Here is a 27,082-nt window from a genome sequence, read left to right as displayed (position 1 = left end):
GCAGCGCATGCCTGGCGCATGTTGTGAAGTTGTTGGTGGAGATCAAAACAGGCCCAAGGTCGAAGGGAATGACTTCTATTTAATTATTGAGTGTTCTACAAAATTTTAGTTTTAATCTTCGTAATATAATAACAGTGCGGATTGTACTCTTTGGTGAATTATTTGGGTGGAATGCGATAAATGGACGGTACCCGTTCTCTAAGCAAGCTACCCTTGGTATAGGATATGAAGGTTTTCCAAACTGTTTGGTGCATTCGCTATTTTCACTAGTGGTCTTTAGATGTTAATTCGCGCTTTCTTTTGGGATGGTTGGATTATGTTCATTGTCGCAGTGGTAATTCATGTAGGTGACGCACTAACCGTGAACTACGCCGAAATATTAATTTAAAAATGCCAGTTCCATGTGCTATGAAGTGTGGGAAGAACGCTCTATTGAAGGTAACGAATCACTTCCAATAACTAGCTTTAGTTGTATGAAAATGAAAGTACTATAGTTTTGCTTAAAAATATAATTCCAGCGACCCAAGACTGGTTGTGCCCTTTGCAAAGAATGTTTCTTCATGGCATTTGAGTTTGAAGTACATGATACCATTGTCAAGGGGAAATTATTTAAGAGTGGTCAACACGTTGCTGTTGGAGCTTCTGGTGGGAAGGATTCAACAGTTTTAGCGTACATTCTGCAATTACTCAATGACCGATATAAATACGGAATAACTTTGACGCTGCTTTCGATTGATGAAGGCATTACTGGTAACCATTGTGTTTTTATCATACATTACATTTCATTTTGAGCGCGTTGTGGAGGTAGGTGCTTGAGTAATTATTGAATATATTATCGTACATTTTAGGTTACAGAGATGATAGTTTGGAGATGGTGAAGCAGAACCGGGATGACTTGAAATTGCCATTAAAAATCCTGTCTTACAAAGATCTTTATGGGTGGACAATGGATTCCATTGTTCAAGAGGTGAGTGTAGTCATGCTACTACAGTGCACAAGTCCTTCCGTACATTCTTATATACGAGTGATGTCTTTGTGGACCACCTTAAATAGCCACTGTATCTCTTGAGCCTTGTGATATCCTTAAATAAATTTTAAAATTATAAATGAGCAAATCTAACTTAGATTAGGGACTAAGAGCAGTTTGTGACTTACATTGATTTTAAAATTAAAATTATAATATCTCTTTCCCAAAGTTGCACCTCAAATAATCTATTTTAAATTTTTTTTCTTAACCGTTGCAGCTTGAAATCTCTGCTACACAAAAATGTGAGATGAGTCCCTTCAGTCAGACACTTGACTATTCAATACTGCGATGGGAGTGGTCTGAGAGAACCCTTGAATTAACTTTTAACCATGCCACTATTTGCACACTTATGTTGCGTAAGCATTGACGAGTGGCATTTGGCAATCTAGAAATGTGTTGATATATTGACCTGCAAGCCATGTGAAGTTAAGACAATATTCAAGAACTTGAGAACTTACTAAGACCAAATAGTATTTATTACTTCATACATCCTTTTCTTGCTTATGGTACTCAAGTTTTATTGAATTCCATCATCACATCGCACCCACACTCACAAATAAATGCATAGGCAAGGAAAGAAAGGGATAGGAGCTTATATGAAGGATAAAGGATGAGGACAACAATGCTACGGTAGATGGAAAAAGCCAGAAATCAGAGGGTAAAAATGTGGCCTGACCGGGACTCGAATCCAGAACCTCCCGGTTCTGCTACCAGGATGCTTAGATTTACCATGATTTTGGGTGGGTTTTGTAGACAGAAAACTCCCATTGCTTTAAGAGTGACCAATAAATGGCAGTGGGGCAGCTCACCACTCATTAACTGCACACCCAGGGAATGGGTTTCAGTGATTGGGCATTTTTTAAATTTGTATGTTTGTGCTTAATGCATCGTGCGAATGAATAAAGTAGTGCATCGGCCATATTGGCTTATTTCACTTGGGCTCAGAATGCCCCAATATGCACGTTCCTGTCTCTTTCAGCTATGGTGTGAGTGTTTATCTTTTCTTTCATTATTATGTCCTTGTCCATTTCTCTGGTGGGCAAATTAGAGTTTTTCTGCCCCATGCACACCTGCACATGCTTTGTTCCAATGCATTCATACTTCGTACTAATGTACTGAAGATTCACAATATAGAAATGATGGGAGTATAAGTTCCATGACATCAGTTGAATAAGTTAATCTTGAGAAGATGGAAGTCTTCTGGGCTTCACTCTGCGTCGGTTCATGAAGCCTGAATCACACAATCAATTTCTTTTTGTTCCTCAGAGTGATAAGCTCCAGTGACAAGTTTTCATAGACCAAATGAATAATTACCCAACCCATCGTTTTCTGCTTTTTCACAAAAAAAGCTACCCACAGAAGCCTACATGAGGTAGTTAGTCTTGCATTTGATATATTGCCATGCCCTTCATTTTTTCTTCATCGTCTTACATTTGGGAGTGTTCTGTCTCTCATTTTTTGTCTCATCACCCTGAATGAGTGAGGAAGGGGAAAGGAAGGTGAAAGGTGAGCTCGTGGATGTCGAAAAGCTGATGTAGAATTTCAGAGCAGTCTTAGAATTCTTAGTTGCGCATTAGAAATCAGGTTGCTGGTTGCCAAGGTTTCTTCTTGTCCCTTTATTCCACCACAGGTTCTTACTTGGTGGTTCCCTTCTGAACATTTACAGAGCCCCTAGCGTGGAAATATGTATTCAGATTGGTTAAAATACTGCTAATTTTTTGATGCCACTAATTAGATGATTAAATGGAAAATTAAAACGATTCCATTCCCTATAAGTGACACACCCAACCCTGTGCATATATGTGATGGTCCATGCCTATTTTCATGGTCAGAGTCAGTGATTTAACCTGAGGGTTGGTTTGGATGGATGATGATAGAGCTCACCCCAGCTGGGCGAAGCCTCAAGCATGTGAATTTCACTCATCCACAGGGTAGGGGTAAATTCCTTTCCCTGTGCCACGTTGTGTTTTTTCTTTTAGGCGTTGAAGGGTTCATCTGAATTTGAGCCCTGATATAAATTTCCCTCAACACTCGATGCAGAGGGCCGCAGTCCCCATTTTGCTGTAATTCATAAAATATTTTACATAGTGCCATCTTAGGGAAGTTTTATGTAGTGTAGCCAAATTTTATTCTTGTTCCTCTTTTGATTTTGTGGGTATTGTTCATATTTATGGTAATTCATTCTTTCTGCCTAAGGTTGGTAAGAAGAGCAATTGCACGTATTGTGGGGTTTTTCGAAGAGGTGCATTAGAGCGTGGAGCAGCGTTAATAAAAGCTGATATAATTGCAACTGGGCATAATGCTGACGACATGGCCGAAACGGTTCTGATGAACATACTGAGAGGTGATGTCGCCCGTTTGCATCGTTGCTGTGATACCATTACTCAGGTGAATACACACAATCCGTGATTAATGCTTTTATGATTTGTAATTTAATTGTGTAAATGAAAAAAGCTTTCAGAAATCATGTTGTTTTTTATGAAGTAGTGGAGAAGTAGGTAAGTAAGAGGGTGTGCATAGAGAGAGTCAGGGAGGTATGTACGAGGGAAGTTCAATTAGTAATGCAACTCATTTGTTTTCTTAAAAAGGGGTTGTTTTATTCAGTATTCAAATGCATCAGGTTATTCCCCAATCTTCCAGCAACGCAGCACTTATTTTTCAAAGTAATCTCCTTTCAATGCTGTGGCTTGATGCCACCTTGAATGGAGACCCTGTTTGCCCGTACGGTACCATTCCACTGGTCAATGTCGGAGCCAACATCGTACTGCATCAATAACTTCTTCATCATTGCCGTGGCAGCGATGATGAAACACGGGTTGCCCAACGACTGACTTTGCTCTTGGCCACTGCTAGATCGCAGCAGACATGCTGCAAGTGCCTATGAATATCTGAGATACTCTGGTTTTCTCTTCAAAGAAACTCTGTCACTGCCTGCTGTTTGGAATGCACCTCTGTTACAGATGTCAATTTAACCCATTTATGCCTAATGTTCCACTTTTGGAACACCTGACGCAACATTCTAATTTAATGACTACGACTCATTATACACGAATATGCCACGGTTTTTCTTCCTGTGCCTCTTTATAAAGATATATTGTATTATGGGGCGCAAAGATTTAGTCAGTTTTGCCAACCCATCGCAGCCAGTGTGTTGAGAAATATCGGTCTTTTTTTTCAAGGCAGTTTTTCTGAGACCATCTCTAATGTTATATTATTAACTATTTTCCATTACGCCCAGATGTTGTAAATTTTTCCTGGCATGTTCAGTAATAGTTAACCTAAAGTTCTTAATGAAGAAAATTTTGAAACAACATACATATTTTGTTTTAGTTACAAGCTTTTATTTAACAGAGTTCCATTTTTGGAACACTAGGCAAATCCACTACTATTATGTGTACATTCAGGCGCACTGAAATATTCACTTTAATTTTAAATCAAGCAAGCAATTCGATGTGGAACAATTAATAAACTTCCCGGTTCATTGCTGCGCGCTTCTGCTCAACTCATTCATGGTTCTTCTGACGAGAACTTTGACAATGCTGACATTTTGCTGATACCGGATGGTGGAACTACTGAAAATTACGGTGCATCGGCTTCTGCTTCGCCTCAACATCATCTTGCTCAAAGAGAAAGGTAACTAAAGTTGTGTGCAAATGGAATAAAGCCGATCTGACTGCCCAGCCAGTAGGAGGTAGTTCCAGAAGAACAAATCACGAAAATGAAAACCCTAGCAGAATATTTAGAACTATATCTGGATATTGAAGTGAACCTTGAAACTTGAACCAGGTTTTTGGGAATAATTTTCCTGAGTGGTTACGTCTCTATTCCGAGATAACATATGTTTTGGGAGCAAAGACCAGATTCACATTATTCTCTAGTTAAGTGTTCCAATGAAACGTGATCTTTTTGAAGCAACATTTTCAAATTTGCATTTTGCTGACAATTCTAACTTGAACCACGTGGACAAGTTTACCAAGCTGCAACCTCTAATTGAGCGTCTGAATGACATTTGTATGAAATTTGTACCAAATGAAATATACTTCAGCTTTGATGAGGCCATGATTTCCTATTTCGGTCGTCACGAGTGCAAACAGTTCATTCGGGGTAAGCCTATTCAGTTTGGGTTAAAATTCTGGTATGGTCCAACGCATCTAGGCTACTATTGCTGGTTTCAGCCTTATCAAGGAAAAATCCCGATCACTCAATACCAATAATATGATGTAGGTGCTTCAGTTATTTTGCTATTGACCGAGCCACTCCCAACACAGCATCCTGGTAAATGCCATTTTGTGTTCGACAACTTTTTTTACAGGCATTGCACTCCTTAATAAACTTCAATCAATGGGCAACCAAGCAAGAGACACAGCGAGAAAAGATCGCGTAGACAAACCTTCCTTACTATCTGATACTACCCTAAATAAAAAAGATATGGGCACATTTGATTACCGAATTGATGGAAAAGGCATAATTGTTTGTAGATGGAATGATAGCAGTGTTGTGACTGTTGCATCTTCCGGTCAACCCTTTGCAACAGTCAGTCGTTATTCTCAAAAGCCGAAAAAAAAGATACAAGTTACTCAGCCAAATATTTAATCAAGGTGTATAATCAGTATATGGGAGGAGTAGACCAAGTTCATGAAAGTATTGACAAGTGTCAAGCATCAATCCGTGGAAAGAGACGGTACTCGAGCCCTCTGGTTATACTGCTTTGAGCTGGCTTCACAAAATGCTTGGCAATTGCATAAATTAAACGATGTGAACCAAATGAATCTTCTTGAATTTCGTCGCCGTGTGACCTGTCACTATATGGAGACATATTGTCATACTGCTGAGCCTGGTAAGAAAGGGAGACCATCTATGAAGCGTTACTTTGACTCACGTCATGACGGCATGGATCATTATAATGTAAAGCAGGGAAAGCAAACTCACTGTGTCCAATGTGACAAAAATACCACTTTTCGATGTTAAAATTGCAATGTATCCTTGCATGTTAAGTGTTCACCTGGATATCATTCTCAATAGTGACTTAATAAGAGTCTTAATCTAATTTTTTGTATGTTACCAATGAGTACGTCATAGTAGTGGATTTGCCTAGTGTTCCATTTTTGGAACACCTCGTAATGAAAAATTGGCAAGAGATGCATTGTTTTTTCTTTCGGATATTGTTTTCATACGTATTTTTATCTACAATATGTAAAAATCAGGGTAAAATTCACATTTTTCAAACCTTCGGCATAAATGGGTTAACAGCCCCGTATTGCACGGTCACCAATCGGAAGTCAATGCAACGATACAAGATGGAGCAGGAATGTTTAAAAATGTACCATAAGAAATGCCAAGATTTTTCAACCAAAATTGGCGGTGAGAAAAAGTGTTGCATTACGTATTGAACTCAGCTCGTATATGAGGGGGAGAGGGAATGCCTTAAAGGGAAAACTTTAAACATTTGAGCTGTATACCACCTACCATTTAAAGCCATTGTAGTATGTACCTCCTATCCGTATGTTAATACTATTACAGAACTTCCACTCGACCGTGAATAAGCCGTGAATTTTGACAACTGTGAAAAAACCCGGGAAAAGCCATGAATTTCATCACAAAACCTTCAATATTTCTCTCTTTTTATTATAAACTGTATTATATCTTCCTAATTCTTTTAAATTGTGTATTTATTTTAAATATCATATTACCACTATGGGGTGTCCTTATTTAAAAGTACCTAGTAAACCTAACTTTGCATTGATCTTTGCTCCCCCCCCCCCCACAAAAATAAGTATATTTGGCTGGAGTGAGTAAGTACCTACCTCACTCCAGTAGCGTAAGTAAAGGTTTGGAGGTTGGCATAGGAGGTTGTGTCATAACATTTTCGAAGCGGAGGTTACTAACATTTGCCTTCATGAGGACAAGAAATGTGGGAATACTCCGTGAATGACAAACAAAATCAAATATGCAATATATTTCCAAAGAACTTGACAATGAGTAGTACAAACCAGAATGAGAAAATGGCAGCCCTTACACTTGGCAAATAATACAACTCAACCAATGTAAAGCAATTGTGGAAGTTTACTATAGTCAATGCCCTTGGGAAATCAAAAATCAAAAATGTGCTGTTTGATTTCCAGTTCAGGGTAATTTTTTCCTGTGGCAATTCAAGTGAATGAGGAGGTCGATGTTAATTTGAAGTATGATTGTCGTTTCATTCCAGGATAACCAGTGTTCGAGTGGAGATGCATCCAGTAGTGGTAGTAATGCCAGTAAGGATCTCCCAAGGGTGAAGCCACTTCGTTACTGTTATGAGAAGGAGATTGTCCTGTATGCTCACCATGCTAAACTTCCATATTTTTCAACGGAATGCATCTACTCACCCCAAGCATACCGAGGACATGCTCGGACATTTTTAAAAGACCTGGAAAGAATAAGGCCCTCTGCCATCATGGACATTATTCATTCTGGTGAGTGTTGTAGATCAAGGTCTAACTTGGCTGTAACACCAATGTACCTATTTTACTAAGCACATACTTTGTTTTCAAGGTTATGAGGTTTTTTCTGAAGTCTTTGTTAGTGGCCAAATTTCACATCCATAGAATATTTCAGGATGTAGTATAGTTTTATAGATCCTGATTTTGGTTTTCTTAATGAGCAATTTGCTGATTAGTAGCTTGTTTATGCCCCAGTACATAGCACCTTTCTTCTTGTAGATTCTACTTGCACTCATTAACTTCGAAAATAAATTTTAGTGTGATGTATGTAATACCAAAAATTTACCTACTTTTTCCTTTACAATTAAACTTTAATAGATAACTTTAACTTGCGTTGAATCTTTGTCAGGGTAAAGATTCAATGATTAAAAAGTAAACATTTTGAGTAGCTTTCATTTGATTAAAAAAAGTTAAAAAGTGCCATCGGCAACTGTGAGGACCAGCTCCGCTGCTTCATTTGCATCAAATAGTCTAGTCAATGAACGATTTTTGGGTTTAAAAAAATCCTGTTATCCCAGATTTTTGTGCGGTGGTAGAGATGAGCCTCAAAAACAATCCACAAAATCCCCTGACCCCTGGAGGGTGGTGGGTGGGTCAGGGAACCCCCTTGCTATGTGGCATTCTTGGCAAATAACATGAAAATATGACATGTATTCTACGAGGCCAATGGTCAAAAGTTACTGTGGAGACTTCGGATACTGATGCAGTTTTTGAAACCTAATCGGTGCTCAAGCACTTAGAAAATGCATGAAAAATTTTAATGGTACCAAAATATGCTCGGTATTTTTTTGATTGTAGAAATTTTTAACTATGCAGCCTCGGACACATGTCACTAATGCCTCTTACTTTTAAGTGTATTGATATGTAGAAAAAGAAATGAGGAAAAAAAGTAATAACCTCTATACAGAAGCTGCCTCCCGAGATAGGCATTTAATTTTCATCTTAGGTCATTGGTAGTTAAGCAGACTTCAACATCTAATTTTTTTTAAGCAATGTGGGAATAGTATTGATCCAGCAACCCAGTCCTAGAGAAATAAAAAAGTACAGAGTATCAAAGTATAGAGTACAGAGGCATTAGCAAGGCACTTCCTTTTTCCCTCTCTTGGTGTTTTTCTTGCCGTACGTAATTGAAAGGTTTTGGTTTGATTGGAAAGGTTTGTTTTGATGGGCGGAGGGGATGAAAGGGGGTTGAGGGGGTGTCGCCACCTTGCACAACCTTACAAAAGTTGCAGGTCAAAATGTCATGAGCTTGAAAACTGTTTTTGAATGGCAGGGAAGAAGGCCTTTGCTACATGCTCAGTGTTTGTTGTTCTTTGCAGTAGGGGCTTCAGCAGCATTGCTAAATTGGTAGGAATTCTTGACTTAGAATATTTTTGCCTCATGGGTGGTAAGATTTTTGTGCTGTGGACAGTATGTGATGATGTCAGTCCTTGGCCAAACACAGGTCATGTAATGAAGCTTTTCTGTGGTACAACTTCATGTAGAACTTTTTAGTTGAATCTCACATTATGATATTAATCCATTTTGGAGGCTCGATCATTAATTGAATCCAATCGTATCTTGAATCGCCATTGTTTCTGAATGAGGAATCAGTTCATAGAGGATCAGCATATGTAAATGTTAAGTTGAAAATGTTGCATCAGCAAATAAGGCTTAATTAATGGCTAATTGTGCCAATTCTGTCAAATTTTAAAAAGCTTGCACAAAACAGCTTTGATCGTATGCTGAGTCTACCATAAGGTGTGATATAATGAATCTATGTATGCTCATTATTTTCGTGATGATTAGGTACTGATGAAATTTATTTTTTGTTAGTGTTTGCATGTCTGTGACTGTTGCACATATGCTGGAAATGGTGGAAAATTTATACATGAGTGATATATTAATTGCAGGGGAAACCTTAAAGGTGGGAGTGGTGCAGCAGTTACCCAATAGAGGGCATTGTAGTCGGTGTGGACAAGTGTCAAGTGCTACAGGTGGAGTGTGCAAGGCATGCATGCTGTTGGACAGCTTGAACCAGGGCAAGCCCAAAGTTTCGTTGCGAAAAAGTGAGATTGCAAGTAAAGTGAGTGATGATAGTGATACTGGTACAGATTCGAGTACTTTGATGGACGGCCTACAATTGAGGACTGTTAGTGATAAAATGAAGGATAAATCCATGGCTTGGTGATTACTGTATGGATTTTGTTTCATTATGAATAGGTAATGGAATCGTTTGTTTGACATAACTTATTTTTGAAAATTGCAACAATCTGTGAATAGCTCTTTGAGAAAAATGAATTTTTATTATTGATCGTTATTTCTTTGTACCAATTATTCTTAAATACTGTATTTTATTCTTTCTTTTAATGCAATATGTTTTCTAGTCACCTATTTTGCTCTAAAATGAAGAATAGTTTTGAGTTTCACTGTCACTAACTCAGTGATTCAACCCGACGGTTTGTTTGGATAGGTGAGGGTTGAGCTCACCCTAGAATAAGTCACAGAGGTGTAAATTTGCAAGTTCAGGGTAGGGGGGCTAGTTCATTTCCCTGGATCACCTGGCTGTTCAAGAATTTTATTTGGAGGTGTCAGAAGGCTTCACCTGGGATTTGAACCCATGACATCTAGACCAGCAGCCTAGCACCCTACCCACTGGGCTACCAAGCTCCCCTATAATCTTTCATCTCTTATCTCGTAATGCCTATGCTTCCTTTCATTAAAAGTTATGAACACTACCTTGCTTTTTTTAGATCTTTAGATCCATTTGTGTGCAAGCTATTGAGAATATAAAGGAGAAGCCTTTGCAATTTGCTACCCCCACACCTACAGATATACTTTTCATAAGGGGAGTGTGCGAAATGTGGGTATTGGCATTTAATCAAACTTTGTAGACTGGCAGTTCATTGGGTAATGTCTGCGATTCATGAGTGGGTTTATTAAAAAAAAGTTCAAACCAAAAATGAGTTTAAAAATTTTGAGGTGTAATGAACTCTCTTCAGAACACCGCCCTCCCATTGTCCACTGTGCCCTCCAGTGGCGGCTTGCCCATAAGGACTCTCAGACGCCGCCCCTCCCAAATATTTGAAAAAGTAAAAAAATAAATATCCATTAATTTATAATTATACATTAATTAATAAGAGTGTTTTTTCAGTCGCATACATCGAAAGTGTAGGAAAAACACGAAAAGAGATAGTGCGAGAAGTTCGTATTTGTAGCCGTGGGGCGCTGGCCAGAACGTCCCAATCCATCCCCATGCAGTTATATGGAGAGTGGTAGTGGTGGGGGCCGCTGGTGCTATGACACGTCTAACGTTGTGCCTTATGGAAGTCTTGGGATGTCGTCCGAGAATGCGCAGAGCGACGAGTGAGTTGACATCGCTGCGCCGCCCGGCGGGCGTATAATCTGGCGTCTACTTGGTGCTGCCACAGAAATGCGACCTACGGAATCAGAATGGTCACTGTACTGGGTGTAGTTATACGATTTTAATTTTTAATCACTGGTAGGTATTGCTACAGAAAATAAATTATCTCATTATGCTTGCGTTTTTGGGTGTTTGAATTCCGGAACACATAAAATCCAACCAGTTAATGGCCGTATTGACGTAGGAAAACTATTCTCGAGTATTTGCCACAGTTCTGTTATGATTACGAATTTCAAGAACCTTAGGGAAACTAATATTATAATATTTAGGCCTTAACAATGTACATATTCATATCTTCCCGATGATTAGAAATGCGGAACCTATTTTTCAGATAAATTTATCAAAAGACCTGCAGTATTGGGAAAAATCAGTTAACATTCCCCACTGATTTATAATTTAAAAAATAGGTGCGTGCGTGATAGGGTGAAGGATTGAACATAATTTAACCCGTAAAACGTGACTTTAAATAGAGTCATTCAATGAATGTCAAGAAGTGCCGCGTACAATGCACCTTTTGTGCGTAGGTTCATCATTTTTCTAGCCGTCCTTGTTCTATTAGTTAATGTTCACCTAATTCCTCAGCGGCAGAGCGGTACCTGTCTGACGGAAAATGTCCACTTGGGTCTGATTCAGGTCAGGAGCTCAGGGTCGTCTTCTTTTACGATCTAGAATTTATTTTCTATTATATCATGGCAATGGTTTTGAAGACATGGTTATTCCAAGTGCGACCCGTTGGCGTTTTGTGTGTTTACCACATATGAATCTTAGACTCAAGGAGAAGGTCCGTGAAGTCTTTTGTTTGCTTGAGTGCCTTTGCTGACCTTAAATTCGTCCCTCAGCTGAATCAGCATTAGTGGACCACGACTTCTATCTCCCTTGAGTCGTCCTTATAGTAATGGCAAGACTCTCAGAAAGAACGGAGTGAAATGAGTTCAGACATCATTTTCGAGGAGTTAACTGTGCGTAATTGCAGATTAAGAAGTTTCTTAGTGCTGTGTGTACATTCAAGAAGACAATTTTAATTAATCAACAGTGCTCGTTTTTGTTTTAGGGAAAAATTGTCCCCAATTCTGTGTCCAGGCACCTTGTTCTTTTTGGTCGTATTTTTCGTCGGCCTATTTTGTGCCATCCCTTGTTTATTAAGTCCCTTGTTTATTATAGACTAGTAACCTTGCCATGTGTTCAATCGGAAAGAAATTGTTGTCCGGCGCTGATTTCAACGAACGTGTAATTGATCACTTTGCTGGACAAAAGGAAAGAAGGATGTACTTCTGCAGTATAAATAAAGGAATGTGAGTATTTCAAATTTTGTTAAAAATGTGTGAGATATGTTTAATTATTGATTTTAAATCATATTGTATTCAAGAAGCAACACAAACACCACAATCAAAGTTTACATCTGCCATAGCAAAGCGCGTACATTCTAGTAGTGTTTGTTGCCTAGTGGAAGTCAGTGACACTCCCCTCCCTCCTCAGGTGTTACAAGTGTCATTGCTACCTAAATTGTTGCAAATATTGTATAGAATTGACAAATAACGCATTATGATTGCAAAACGAACAACAGAAGTGTATTGCGGACATATCCGCACGAAGTATGTAGACGCTAAAACCTAAAGTTACGTATTTTCGTTTGTATTTGCAAAATATCGCAGCAAATATATTTTTATTCTTCAAGATCATTGATAGGTATAATCTAGAGTCCGGACTGAGCCGATCCGTATGACTGAGAGTCTACTGCATTAAGTATTTATTAATCAAGCTTTATTAGGAAAACTAGGTATTTTTGCACTGAATTGTTGAGGCCTTTACTTTGTAGAATTCCATATTTTATGGTTGGAAGGAAATTACTTAGCTTAGGTATTTTTGTTTAAAAAAAAACGGAACATATGTTATCACAAAATTTAAGTCCTAGATTGCGGTAAAAACTTAATAAAATACATGAAATATTAAAAAATTATGACCCCCCCCCCCCCCCCCCAGCATTTGACTCACGAGCCGCCACTGGTGCCCTCGCTATTGTCGTTGATTCCTGAGTGGGGGACACCATGTATCAGGCCTTGCCCTTATTAGTCATCACTTCTTTGTTTCTTTTCTACAAGGAAAATTTTTATTTCCACCAGTTTCCAAAGAGTTGGCTTTTTTCTCATTTTTTCCTTTTGAACTATCCTTGGAATTGTGTGACTATCCCCTGTCAGGAGTCAACGAACGTAGCTGGTGGACTGTGACAAAAATGGGATGGTGGCATTCTAAAGAGAATTAATTTTTCATGTAAATTTTAAATATTTTTTTGTTTAAACTAATATTTATATAATTCCTTGTGAGGAATGATTCATGGACAGCATCGAATGAATTGCTTGTCTAAAAAGTTTGTTTGAATGTTGAGACCTATATATCAGACATGCCCCTTATCAGCATTGAGTCCTAGTTTCTTATTGCTGAAACCATAGCCTTAGGGTGAATGCCTTGCCTATGAAATGGCATAAGAAATTGCCCATCATATCCCTTGTTTTCATCATCAGTTCATGAGCATGGGGTAGGATTTATGTGGCTTTATATCAATTTTCCTCTCTGCCTACCTATTACTTTATTTTAAATCTATAATAAAAGTAATTGCATCATTCTTTTCTTTGATATCAGTCTGCTTCTTCTTAGATGATGGTCTCATAGAGTTAGGAAAAATCATTGGAACTTGGACGGTATGGTATTTGAGGGAGACGACCAGCAGCTTCGAACATTTGTGCCAAGAGAATAACAAGCGTGGAGAGAACCCCGGCATGAGCAATAGCTTGCTCGAAAGATGCCAAGGAGACTACAACACAATGTCCGATATGACTGTGCCCTATACAAAACACTCACGCAGGGTATCTTGTATGATATGTGTAGCAATGTGGTGGAACTTATTACTATTAGTTAAATAGGACATTGCAATACATATTTCCACTTAATTTTTTCCCCCAGATGTGTTTATTTGTTCCAAAAGCATTTTGAAGTGCATCATACGCAGCCAAGTTCTTTCTTTGTATGTACAGATGCCAAAGGAGAGGGGGCAGGGGTTTTGGGTGTCAGGAAGGGGGAATATTGAAGGCTCTGGGAGAAAGAGTCTTTTTTCAGGGTCTCGGAAGAGGAAAGGGGGGTGGGAAGAGGGGTCCCTGGGTTAGGGTACCATGTGCATCTTCAATGACCCTTTTCCCCACAAGCTGCAATATTCTGCTAGCTCATGGGGCAGCTCTAAAAGAGTGATAATGGACTTAGAAGTTAATTAACTCAGAAATTCACCTCTTCCCGGCTGAAAAATGTCTTCATATCTCAATAATGGCTAGACAGTTGAAAGGTAGTTGCACCATGGCATCATTTGCCATTGTTCACCATGCTGTCTGCGCTACTTTGCTGAGAACTTTTGCAGTTTCAACGCTTAATTACATGATGCCTTTATATTAAGGAAAGCTACTCATAAATGTGAAATGCATAAATTCTGAGCATAATCATCTGCATAGTGCTTAAAAGAAAAGACAAGTTAATTTATCTAATGCTGTGAATCCAAAGACCAGCAGCTCATGGAAAAGAATGCACAAAATGGTGCTGTGAAATTGCATTTATTGTGCATAACAAATACTACATATTACAAAATTAAATTGAAAACCTTGTGTACAATTGAGGCACACTGGCTGCCTTTTAACAAACGCAGTACCTGCCATTTAAATCCAATGGAGTACCAGTGATCCCATAGACCATGTGTTGAATTTTTATAATTGATGCGATGCCGCACTTTCAGATAAAAAAAATAACTAAAACATTAGACTTAATCCATCATTAGACGATCTTCTCTGAGGCTTTCATTGCTGCCAGGGCTTCTTTTATAACAGCAATTTTGTTTTGAATGTTAGCACATTCAACCGAAAGAGAAACTGACTTTTCAAAAGCTTTCTGGGCTATTTTAAGTTCATTTGGTACAAGAACACCAAACCATTTTAAAGGCTTCAGGTCCGACTTCTTTACAACAGCAAGTCTCGTTGGTTCTTGACTAAGGATGGACCTCGTACCTTCTTTCTCCTCGCCCACCTCATAATGCGGTTCACCTTTCCTACGCCTCAGTTGCATGGCATTATCGGACTTCTCTTTGGCATCGGTGTTGTTGGAGTTGAGCTTAAGAGAAGCTTCCATTCTTTTCGCTAAAGGCAGTATCTCTTCGCTGCTTTCCTCACGACATATGCAGTAGCGCGCAACCATTTGTTCATCATCAGATGGAACCTGCATCATTGAAATACGTTCCTTGCCCATTAGCATCCTCGCTTTCGCCAAGAGTATAAAGCCTTCGCTCATATTTTTCTCCATTTCAACTTTTGTTTTGACTAATTCCTCCATTGATTTTAGAAGAGTAAGAGATAAGGCATCCATATCTTCGCAGCCTGCCATCACTACTGGTGGGATAAGAGGACGATTGTTAACAACTTATTAGTGTAGTATGATATTTAAAATACTAGCAGAAAGGCATACTTCTTCGCCAACAAAAATCTTTTCACAGCTATCAATGGAGATCAGCCACTAAGACTTGGATGTACGAGGTCTTAGGCGCGAAACAGCACAGTTCGTAGGAACACTTATTCTTGGAAATTCAAAAAGTCGCCTATTCCTTCCGTCAAAGACAATTCAAGCCCACGGAACTCTTCAGTATATCGAATGCTTTATAAATCTTCTACTTGGATGTCAATCATTGAAAACATGCTCATATGAGATAGATTGTTTTGCAGACGTCATGTTTACATATATTTTAAAATGACAATCAAAATCATCAAAATCTTGTCGAAGTTGTTACGCAAAATAGTCGGCATTTGTTGTGTTTTCGCGCTCATTCCCTTTGATCAAATGCTTACTGCAATTCTTCGAGTTTACGGTTTATATATATGCGTGTAATAATGTTTAAATCTCTACGACGATGAAAGGCAATATTTACTTATGAATTTCTGTTCATTATCATTTTTCATTGCGGGTTCATTGGTACATTTGTGAGTTTTAACAAGCATCGAGCGCGATGGATTTTCCTGACCCAGACGAAGAATTCGAATGTATGCATGCTGATGAGCTCGAATATCTCAGGGATTTAGAAGAAGAGGATGAATTCAGAAATGGTGAGGCATTGATTTATTTCATTTGGGTTGCCCTTTTTGTACAAGTCGTGGTGCGTGAACTGTCTGTGACTTCGAACCATGAGCTGTCTGTGACTTTGAATCATACGCTTCTCAGGTGACTATGCATTTCCATCGGACGGCAATCGTAAACCTGTTAAGACCGAGGACCTTGCCACACCTTTGGAACCCAATGAAGCGGAAGGGAAGAGGAAGTTAGACGAATTGTTCGGCGACGTAAAGGATGTATCTTCGGACGAAGAAAGTATAGCAGTTCCAGGTATAAAATAACTTTAAGTAGAATATTTTGATGACAGCCTTTATATCAATGCATCGATTGGAGTCATAACTTAAAACGTATTTTGGGTACGAATTAAATATGTGCTCCCTATTAAGTATTACTGTTTTTTTGCCAACGCCATTTATCTTTTAGCTGCCTTTCTACTTGTATTTTTAGAGTGTTGACATTCGTTTTCCGTTTCATGAAACAACGGCTTATATTTTATTATTTGCTTTCAAATTTTCAATGAGTTAAATTTCAACTTGTTCTTTTTCTTGGGAAATGAGTTACATTAAGTTTAAATTACTTAGTATCAGTAATCAGCTAATGTCTTTATGTTTGAACTACCCTCTAAATGGTTTTTTGTCTCGGTGGTAGTGTCATTTACCTCACATAGAAACGCCTACAGCCCCTGTCATTCATTTACATATAAATCCCTTTTTTCTTTGATATCTCTGTTCAAAGTGGAGATTGTGACGGAAGTGTTCTGAACAGTGGTATGGCTTTTGTCTCCCTTTATGCACACTGATCATCAATGTGGTTTTAGATGGTGACCCATATTGTGGCAATTTGGTGTTGAACATTCATTGTGCCTGTTGTCACAACATTCGTATATTTCTGGGGTCAAATTCTTTATTTTTAAACGTGAAGCTAATAAAGCAGTAATAATTTTCTGTAGAAAGATTTCGTGCTTTCCCAGTGAATAGACTTAGTGAAGAGTTCTCGGGATCGCCACCAGGTCAGGAGCTGCGTAACTGCCGACGTTTCGATGGCCGACTCGGCCTGGTGGCGATCACTAGAACTCTTATAATGTTCCATACATCGTTAACGTTTTGACAATACATTCTAAAAAATTTAATTCTCAATTTGGCCTGATAATGTGGCTCATATAATTGATTTTTATGAAATAAGCTGTTATAAAAATTTTTTTTCTAAAAACCAGCCTTTATATTTAGATTACAGGGGATGAGCAACGTTTATATATGACACAAAGCAAAAAAACTCAGTGACTCCGAAAAACCAAAAGTGACGTATTAAAAAAGTCACTATATTTATTAAATTTTCAGTGAATGGTAAGCCCCCTATGTTTCAAAATGCCACCCCTATGCTTTTAAATGCCTACCCCTATGTTAAAAATGCCACCCCCCTATGTTAAAAATGCCACCCCGTACAAACATGTTTTGGGGGGCTATAGGTTGACTGGGGGGTGGTTAAAGGGGGGTTGGAGAGAAAAAGTTATATTTTCATGTATTGTCATCGGAAATGAAGAAGTGTGCAAAATTTCAGCGTTTTTGCTTCACAGGAAGTGAGTCAAATTTCAGTTACAAGATTTGTACCAGACAAACAAACAGACAGGTTGGTGAGTTGATATAAAGGCTGGTAAAAATAGCATTGAAGAAGAAAACAAATATGTCAAAACACCAGCTGGGATAAAATTTGTATATTTATTTGAATAACACTCGATAAAAATATAATATATTGAGCAGAGGCTCATTTCTTTGTTTTTTTATTTATTATTTATTTTTACCCAAATGTTTTATTGTTATTTCAATATGCAGCCAAGAAAAGCTGTGTTTCATCAATCAGTAATGAAGAAAATGATGAGATGCTTATGGAGAAAATAATTTCCCGGAGAAAGATGAATATGGGAATTGAGAATGGTCAATCACTTGAGGCCCAGAAGCAGTAAGTAATTTCGATTGTTTGACTCCAAATTTCAATAATTTATTTCAGGTGCTGGCCACGGTATTCGAATTTTACTGATTTCATGTGGGTTATAAGGCTTTCCTGGTGAATGAAATGGGTGAATTTTTCTTTGGTTTCCATTTGGGCTGGGAGCTGAATGCAGGCTCGTGCTGGGCCGCCGGAACATATCCCCCCAGCCTGGTGATCTTTGGTGCCCTCCTGCTTGGAAACTAGCAAATTTTACAGTCAGAATTCTGACATTCAGCAGTTAACTTCATTTCAATGATGTTTCATTAGACATCATAATTAACACCATCTTGAGTAAACAAAACAATAATTTTAATAAATATAATTCATTCTGGATCACTCCAGCAGTCCTCCCCCTTTATAGTGCTGGCGCCCTCTGGCCATCCACCACCCTAACAAGGGGTCCAGCGCAAGCCTGGCTGCATGCTATACCCCTATGAAAAAATTGTATAAACCTGTTTCAAAATTTTATACAATTTATACAATTACCATGGCAATTGTATAAATTGTATAAAATTTTGAAACAGGTTTATACAATTTTTTCATTGGGGATATACTTACGCCTATGGTTCCTTGTTTTTGTTGCGTGCATAAAGATTTAAATTTCTAATTTTCATATATTGTTAGTGTAAAGTGCATAAAATATTTTATAATTTTATGGAGTGATTCCTTAGTATTGTCTTATAATTACTATTAAATTGTTCCCCCAAAGTACTTTAACAGCATATATTAGAAAATACTATTTTATTATGCCATCATAAAATATCACTACTGTCTGATATATTATATACTATCTTGGCATTCTTTTAGGTGTTGAAAAAATTCGTACACAATTCCTTATAAAAGCCTTCCCTATGCTCTCCTTGACCACTACTCCTTCTAAGTCCTTCTTACCTTTTGTGGGCAATGGTATGACACCATGCATCAGCAAAAGTAAGCCACCTTCTAAGCTCCCTGCCCCTCCCCTAGGAGTGCTCATGTAACACTCAATCTTCCCCATTGTACCATATCAGTGTGTTTTTGTTAATGCTTATGCTTCTCTTCTTCTGTTCATTGAAATTCACTGAGCGTAATTTCTTTGCAGGAGTGAAGGCTGTATTACCAGAAATGTTCCGCCTTGGCCATTTGTTCCCACTACGAATGATGATGGCAAAAGAGTGTACGTTCGACTTCTCTCAGAAGATATTTTCAAGCAGCAGGTAAAAAAACTTCATAGCATATCATCTCCTGCCAGCAATGCCTTTGCAGTTTTACTGTGAAGCCATCTATTGGGCATAGTTCATTCCGTTAGCTCCATTCCTCTCTTAAAAACTGAATTTTTGGTGCATTTCACTCTGAATCTACTGGAGAACTAGACAGCTATATTGGTTATACGTACATATTAAGCTGTGGTACTCTAAGTAAATTGTGACTGCTTGATGTATAATCAGGTTTATGATTAAGTAAAATGGATCAAAAGGAATGTCAAAAATGTGATTGATCGTGTGAGTTAAATTTGGAAATCTGTTGATTTAAAAATATCAATCATTTGAATCTACGTTTAACCCTGCAAGCCACCTCAATGGGTGTGTGGCAGGATATGTTAGGTCACCAGACATTTGCCTTTGAGAAAAAAACAAATTTGTGCCTGTTGTGTTTTGAGTGCTTGAGTTCACCCTAATATTTATTGAAGTTATTTTTTGTGCAGGGGATGACAAAATCCTGTAAGTATCTCTTTAATTTATTATTGTTGGACCTACAAATAAATTGAGATCTTTACTGATGTTCCCCACGCCACTCTGAAATTTATCAAAATTACAGAAGCAATGTTAAGTTAAGCATGTTAAGTTAAGCATGTTAAGTTAAGCATGTTGCCTCTTTGAGTCTCCAGTGACTCCCAGCCTAATTTATTTTAAAGCTGTGTCCACTGATAATGTAAAGTTGATAGTGTAAGCTTTATGTGAGCAATCCATCACCGGAAAGACTGGTGAAGAGAGAGCTATATATGCTGATAGCACTCCCTAATGCAAAGGAATGCCCCACTGGATGTGTACTCTCAGAGTCAGTGGTCAACGACCAGAGGTATGGCCATAAATACCTGAAAGAACACATTTTGAATATTTTTGATGAAAGGAGGGGGAGAATCAGGATATTCAATTTTCCAAAGAAGCACATCAGGTTGGTAGTAATTTTGCAAAATTAAAAATCAGTAGCGGATTTGGTAATGATTGGAAAATATTTCCATTCTTCGAATGTTGGAATGTTTGTAGCAGCCCATCTGAGTTCTAGTTTGAAGACTTGTTTCGCTGGATTGCAGGGGTTTATGGTAATGAAAAGTGCAGCAACGGTGGCAGCGATCCTCCTCCTTTCTGATTAATTAACGAAGTATGTATGAAGTAGGCCGTTTTACCCGAGGGAAGTCATTGTGCAATCTGATGTATGTATGAAGGTGCAGTCAGAATTGCGTCGTGCAAAGTGGAGAACACATAGCTAGAATGCGTGGATGTGAGATGGCGAAATAGCCCCTACTCTAATTCCGAGCTCGCATTCTCACAATTTCAAAAACGTTTTCAATGCTATCATGTGCAATGACATGCCCTATTTAAAACAGCCTTAAGAGCATGTTAGTACATAAGGCATTGTAGGTTGCAATCTGAGGTGTGCTGGGTGATAAGACGTTTTGCAATCTTAAAATTTTTGGGGGAAAGGTTGTGGAAAGCTGTTTTTGGAATTATGCTTTTTGTTTCCCCACCTCTATGCAAAATTTAACTCCCCAACTCTTTTGGTAATTGCCTGGAATTTGTATCCATTTGTGAGTGAGTGAGTTATTGCCTCTAGGGTCATTACCGTATAAGCGCGTGTAAGAGGCGCACCTTTCTTCCCAGAAATTGCAGCCGAAAATGGGGGTGCGCCTCTTGCACAAACTTTTTATCTTCCCCCCTCCCCTTCACCTGTCCCAAATCCAAGGGGAACTGAGTGGCCTTGGTTTTCAGCGTGAGTCAGTCATCTGAAACCCTGGGTCAAAAACAAGCGGCAGGCAGGGGAGTTTCTCCCTTAGCGACGTATTTTAAAAAATGCTCCTGTTTCCTTTTCTTGTAAGCATCGCGCCGTCACGTCGGTACCCCAGAGGTGAACATAGAAGATCGCGCAGGTTTTTTTGCTCCGGAGGGCACGCTAAATTTACTGCCACAAGTGGGCATCCCGCGGCATTTATACTGCATATAGTAATCGCTTATCAAACGTAGAGAAATGCGTAGTTTTGAAGGACATACCAGGTTAATAGTCAATATCTGTTTTCCTATTTTCCTGTGGGGTCTCGGAAAGGAAAAAAACGGCAGAGGCATTGGCTGATGGAGGGCCGAATGTGGCTCCATTAAATCTACGACGTGGTTATTATCCAACGGCGCTGAGATTGCCCCGATTGTTGTCCAAGCTCTTGGGAAGGTTCATGCTATGCGCCTGTCGTGTATTGCCTTAAAATTTTCCACGGCTGCAATTCTATTGCAATACTCCTGCGAGAGCATTTAAACAAAATTGTTCGTGAATAGGACAAGCATCGTAGAGCAACGGCATATGCGAAGAGAGGATCGGAACTCTTTCTACTCCCTCTTATGCCGCTATTACCGCCGCAGTTATCAAAATTTCCTCATTCAATTAATATTAGGCGTACTGGAATTTCGACAGTTATCGAATATACGTCTGCAACACCGCGCGATAGTATTAAAAAAATGCCGCAAAATTTTTTCTTCATAGCTTCGATGCTCAAAATAGGGGTGCGCCTCTTACACACGCTTATACGGTACTTGTTATGAGCATATTTGTGACTGTTATCAGAATAACTCATCCCTTTTAAAAATGACTGTATGGACCACCTCTAACCTTGCTGCTATCACTCTGGAGCTATTGAAGCACCTCGTGGGCTATGGCCAAAGCCTTCTGTTTCCCGGTCCTGTTGAATTTGTTGCGTGAGGGTTTTAATGTACATTGCTAGGCCAGAGTGAGCTGTGCCTGTCATGTAATCCTTTGGGTTGAAGCACTTGGGGAGTTTGTCTTTTTATCCTGATTTCAAATTTTTTATATATATTTGGTATCTCCTCATAATAAAATAAATGATTTTGTGAATAAAAAGTTTTCTTGTCCATCTTATTCCTCTTATAGCAATCTCAATTAAAGACTTAAATTGACCACTACTAATGAAAGGAATAATCTGGAAGCCATTTTTTCTTAGTTTTTATATTTCCTACCTTAATTGGCCTTTGAATAACCCTTTTTTGGAAAATTCCTCTTCTTGTATGTACATAATTGCTAAATATTAATCTTTGTCAACAATAGTGTTGTTATTTGTCAGAAGAACTTGTATGGGATGGAATTTACATCCACCATTGTCTTTTTCAGGTTGCTTCAGTTTCTACATCTGGAAAATACTTGACTCTCTTGTCTGAACCTTTCCAAGCTCTGTTGAGTGGAGCAGAGGAGTATGTGAGTACAGTTTTGAATTCCCTTGTTTGTTTTTTGGACTGAGGTGGTGTGGACAAAATTTTTATTGCTCAAGGTATTGTGACGTACGTATATGTCAGATTTTACAAGGAGGAATACATAGGTATGTATATTCATACCCAGTGATGCTTACAATTCACAAGCTCCTGTCTTCTCCTACTGCTTCAATATTACGTTGTGTAGTTATTATTCAAAATTAAAAGAATAATATTGTATTGTAATCTTGATTAACTCAATTTTAGGATCATTTAAATAGCACATTATTATTGTTTATCAAATGTATGGATGTCCCGTTTATCAAATGTATGGTCCTAGTCTGCAAGTAAACAAACTTAATTCCATTTTACGAAGGGGATTCTATTGGAAGCATTAAGCCCGGTGTAGCCTTGAATTAGAATGCAGATACATATCCTGGTGCTCTTGTGTCCGATTTAATTTTTTTATAAAGACCGTGGAAAACATCTAAGGAGTGTAAACTCATGCTAGGATAATCCACAACACGGATTAACCGCAGCCGGATAATCGGTAGTCTGCTATAGTTTGAAAATCGTTACTGCTTGAGTAGTGTCACATTATGAAAAAGTTTGAATGCTGGCCAAATATAGTGTAGCTTACATACATTGATCTTTTCTAATTGTGTATGATATATTCAAAAAATCTTTGAAAGTTTACAATGTGAACAGACTTTCTAATAGTCCAAACAAGGGAAATGTTATTTCGCACTCGTTTGCCCTTCAGTTATACTAGAACTGAATGAGAGTGGTAAACATTTTTGTCTGTGAATTAGCTGTTGGTGAAGAAATGTCTCTCTTTCTGTCTAATCCACAGCTAGAGAAGAAGAAAGTTGAATCTCAAGCTCGTAAACCTGCTGTTGTTGCATCGCAGCAAAGGAATGGCGTGGTTGGAAGTAGTGATCTTTGGGTGGAGAAGTATCGGCCCAGATCGTACATGGATCTGCTGAGCGACGAGGTGAGTCCAATTGACAAGTGTGATACCAACGGAAAAAAACTAAAAGGATCAATCCAGCCGTGCACTTTTTTGAGCAAGAACTTTTTACTGTCTGCAGCTTTTGTGATAAAGTGGTGTTATCTCAATCTCAGTGCCTTAATGATAAAGCAATGGAATATGACATAGAATTTCTTTTCTAATTAGGAGTTAGGGGTACATATGTATCGGGAGAGATGAGAAATGTGGCCCAGGACCCCCATCCCCTAAGTGAAGAGGAAAAAATTAAGAAAAAAATGAAATATTGTTGTCCAAATTAGTTAAATTAATCATGGGCTAGGTCCTGACTTGCTGTCATACTCTGACATACTGTATTTCTCCTAATATAGTCCCCCTCTGAATGTAGCTTCTCCCCTTAATTTTGAGGCTTCAGTTTCGGGAAAAGTTAAAAAAATGCATTTGAATATTGTCCCCCCCTTTACTTTACCTTGGGCATTTTTGGGAAAAAAGGGGGACTATATTCAGACATATACGGTATTCATTAATAATGGTATAAATTTCAATATTGGATATCATGGGATGTTCTTTTTTATGTTGGGTTCGCCTCCAGTGCACCAATGAAGTAGAAATAATGATTACTACCATCAACTTTGACGAAGCATATTCTTAGATTGTAGAGAGACTTTAAGTCACTTCCTGTTAAGTTGGTGACGAAAAACTAAGTCCTCATTGAACAATGTCAACCATCTGCGTGCTACTAAACGTATACCCCGAGTTATTTAAGCATACACAACATTCTCATAATAAAACTTTCCATATTAAAGAAATTGGAGATATGCACATAGTAAAAAATTGCGATACATCCCCTTATCACAAAATATGTAATCACTTTTAAGCAAGATAACCCATTATTTCAAAATGTTTGAGGGTCGTTCAAAAAGTCTTAAAAAAGGTACAAAAACAAAATAAAATAGGGTCTATTTTTTATATTTTTCATTTTAGTCTTCTTTCAGTCAAATATAATTATTTTAAGCATTTTTCTGAGCATGTTAAGCCGTCTGAGAAGTAGAATTTCAGGATCTCATCAAAATAGGCCTTAGTTTAGGTGATGACCTCTTCCTTTGACAAACCATTGTCCTCAAAGCAATTTCTTCAAGTTATGAAATTAGAAAAAGTCACCTGAGGCCAAATCTGGTGAATTTTGTAGTGATTGAAACTTTCATTCTGTATTTTTGGCCATTGACTCTGAGCCTGTGTGCTACCTTGCATTCTCTTGTTGAAGGAAAACATTTTTCTGTATCAAATGAGGGTGCTATATCTTGATTTCTTCCATCAGCCAGTCCAATAATGATGCATAATACTCTCCTTTTATGCTTTTTCCATTTTCCAATGAATGGATGTCCGCATGCATTCCAAAATATTGATGCTGGGACTTGACCAGCCCATTTCAACACCTTCACCCTCCTTGGAGCCCATTGATCTTCAAAATTCCATTTTACCCTGTTGTTTTGTCTAAGTGGTGTAGTGGTGAATCCATATTTCATCATAAGTAATGAATATATGCGGAAAATCTGCAGGACTGCGAAGCAAAAGTGCCAAAACAGGCTTGGAGGTGACCACACGATTGTGTTTATTCTCCAATATGAGAAAACACAGCAGCAATGTTGCAGACTTTTTTTTTTTCAAACCCAAATTTTTGTGCACAATTAATGCAATTGTGCATTGCGATATGCCTGTAGCCTTGTCGCACTTTGATTTGTGTAGCTTTTAAAACCATATCGTGGATTTTGTCAATCATTTTGGGGGGTAGACACTTCCACAGAGCGTCCAGAACAAAGTTAATTTTTTTTGGATGTACGGCCTTGTTTTAACTGATTTATCCAATTGAAATAGTTTGAAACGTAGGAGAAGATCTTCCATAAGCTACATTCAAGTTAGCTTTGATATCTTTTGGCGTTAATCCTTTCAAAAACAAGTGTTTGATCACAGCACAAAACTCAGTTTTATCCATTTTTATAAGCAAATGAAAATTGTTCACTACAATTAGCAATAACAGTGAAACTTTGGGATGGATACAGATGAAACTTTAACAGCTGACTAGTCAGGAGTGCTACTTTCTGGTCAACATTAATTTTTGATACCAAGAGAGCTATTTCTTGGAGATTCTAACGACTTACTGAATGACCCTCGTAATCTAGTAAATAAATAAGTTGTCTTGAAATTATATATGTATTTAGCTATGGCCTTCCTGGATCTCCGGTTGTGTGTGTGGAGTGGGTGGAACTTGCTGACTGATGGGTGGTGTTGTTCGAGGAGACAAAGGTCTTTTAGTGGAATCAGGTTCTGGAGCACATTCTTAGTTTGCTCCTCCTGATGGTGCGGCCTCGAGTATTAATGGGGCCAGCTCAGCAGCTTGGCACTGCTGCTGATTCTCTCTCTCGGGTTACTTTGGGAGAAAGTTAAGAAGATCTTGCCAGTATACCTGCATTGAATTTTATTCAAATGATGCCTTTCTAGTCTCCCATCCCCAGAATCAATTAAAAAAACCTCAGGGCCCTAAACCTCTACTATGACAAGTAGCATTCTTATTTAAAATGAGTTAACTCTTCAGTGATCTTAGACCCCTGTTATTATCATTCCATCATCTTAAGTTATTGCAAAGCAGGGCATTTGTGAGATATTGTGAGAGAAAAACCATATCGCACTGCTAAATTTGATGAATATTCCTGAAGTTTCCTAACGGGCACAATTACCTCTTGTCATCAAAGCTATGCTCTGGTAAGGGGCCAAACCAATGCATAGCATTGCTAATTGTGGTCCCTTGAGGGGCAATTATAAGGGAGATGTTGGGAAAGCATTCCAAGTGAAACTCATTCTAATAGTGTCTTACTCCATGTAATATACTTGTTTTATGTTGTCGACTTCGTTCCCGGATGTGGTTAATAGCATTCCTTTTTACTCTGCTCAGGGCACCAATCGTACGCTATTGAAGTGGCTCAAACTATGGGACCATGCTGTTTTTAAAACGGAAATTAAGAAGCCAAGGGTCAATAAAGAGGAAAAGAAGTTCAAGAAAGATAATCAAGACATGAAATTCAAGAAGGACAATCAAGGTAAGTCAGTTTGCATCCAGGTCCTTCTATATAGACAGTTTGTTGCTCTTGCTCCAGAAGACATGCTGAAAAAATTCACTTACAAGGGAAGGCTACAAGCTTTGACACCATGTTTCCAATGCCTTATTTTTTTTGGTGCCAAAGGCAAATAGAAATGGTAATTAAATAGTTGTTTGGTCCGACTCGTCCTTTAAATCGCTATTAATTGTTTTTTGATCGTAAAATCAGCCTATCCTTTGTCATTGCCCGCCTGCCATTGCTTGGCTACTGGCATAGTCGTTAGTGTTCTGAACTCCATTTCAAAAGTTTGCTGCTTTGAGGTCCAAAAGAGAAATTTTTCCTCCCCCTATTGAGAATTTTTCAAAAGATTTTAATGATAATAATAATATATATTAACTTTATTGGGATAATATATCCATGAGTTTCGTCAAGATAATACAGCATAAAATGCTAACATATAATGAAATACGATACAAACGAGCTATACAAACGCACAGCTATCAGTGGGATTGAGGTCATAGGT

The 27,082-nt window shown here is 38.3% G+C and overlaps 3 protein-coding genes across 4 annotated transcripts in view; 2 read left to right on the top strand and 1 right to left on the bottom strand.

The window, feature by feature from the left end:
* The first annotated feature begins 42 nt into the window (after positions 1–42).
* Positions 43–9,805, top strand: LOC124168985 (cytoplasmic tRNA 2-thiolation protein 1). Its single transcript, XM_046547413.1, has 6 exons — positions 43–438; positions 519–750; positions 849–967; positions 3,224–3,415; positions 7,233–7,479; positions 9,399–9,805. The coding sequence occupies exons 1-6, from the start codon at positions 391–393 to the stop codon at positions 9,674–9,676; spliced, it is 1,116 nt and encodes a 371-aa protein (XP_046403369.1). The 5' UTR covers positions 43–390; the 3' UTR covers positions 9,677–9,805.
* A 4,681-nt stretch (positions 9,806–14,486) lies between these two features.
* Positions 14,487–15,659, bottom strand: LOC124169168 (coiled-coil domain-containing protein 115-like). Of its 2 annotated transcripts, none has more exons than XM_046547677.1 (2): positions 15,404–15,659; positions 14,487–15,324 (listed from the first exon to the last, which is right to left on the bottom strand). In XM_046547677.1, coding segments are annotated over exons 1-2 (606 nt in total). In that variant the 5' UTR covers positions 15,405–15,659; the 3' UTR covers positions 14,487–14,719. The 2 variants fall into 2 exon arrangements, with proteins under 2 accessions (XP_046403633.1, XP_046403635.1); XM_046547679.1 differs by having other exon boundaries at positions 14,487–15,327; positions 15,404–15,657.
* Positions 15,660–15,751: 92 nt separating this feature from the next.
* The window catches only part of LOC124169167 (chromosome transmission fidelity protein 18 homolog), a 46,394-nt gene continuing 35,063 nt past the window's right edge, over positions 15,752–27,082 (top strand). Inside the window, exons 1-7 of the mRNA XM_046547676.1 lie at positions 15,752–16,035; positions 16,151–16,312; positions 17,872–17,998; positions 19,110–19,224; positions 22,400–22,483; positions 23,330–23,470; positions 26,415–26,559. Of these exons, the coding sequence (XP_046403632.1) occupies positions 15,939–16,035; positions 16,151–16,312; positions 17,872–17,998; positions 19,110–19,224; positions 22,400–22,483; positions 23,330–23,470; positions 26,415–26,559 (871 nt within the window). The 5' untranslated portion in view covers positions 15,752–15,938. The remainder of the gene's footprint in view (positions 16,036–16,150; positions 16,313–17,871; positions 17,999–19,109; positions 19,225–22,399; positions 22,484–23,329; positions 23,471–26,414; positions 26,560–27,082) is intronic.

The sequence above is a fragment of the Ischnura elegans genome, chromosome 12, assembly GCF_921293095.1.
Source record: "Ischnura elegans chromosome 12, ioIscEleg1.1, whole genome shotgun sequence".
Classification (NCBI taxonomy): Eukaryota; Metazoa; Arthropoda; class Insecta; order Odonata; family Coenagrionidae; genus Ischnura; species Ischnura elegans.
Note: the sequence above shows the minus strand (reverse complement) of the source record. Positions and strands in the feature narration are given on the sequence as shown.

Excerpts from the sequence above, each read along its gene's own strand:
- LOC124168985 (XM_046547413.1), top strand. The coding sequence starts at position 391 with ATGCCAGTTCCATGTGCTATGAAGTGTGGGAAGAACGCTCTATTGAAG. Across the intron at positions 3,416-7,232 it reads GCTGTGATACCATTACTCAG|GATAACCAGTGTTCGAGTGG; the intron begins GTGAATACACAC and ends GTTTCATTCCAG. Across the intron at positions 7,480-9,398 it reads CATGGACATTATTCATTCTG|GGGAAACCTTAAAGGTGGGA; the intron begins GTGAGTGTTGTA and ends TATTAATTGCAG.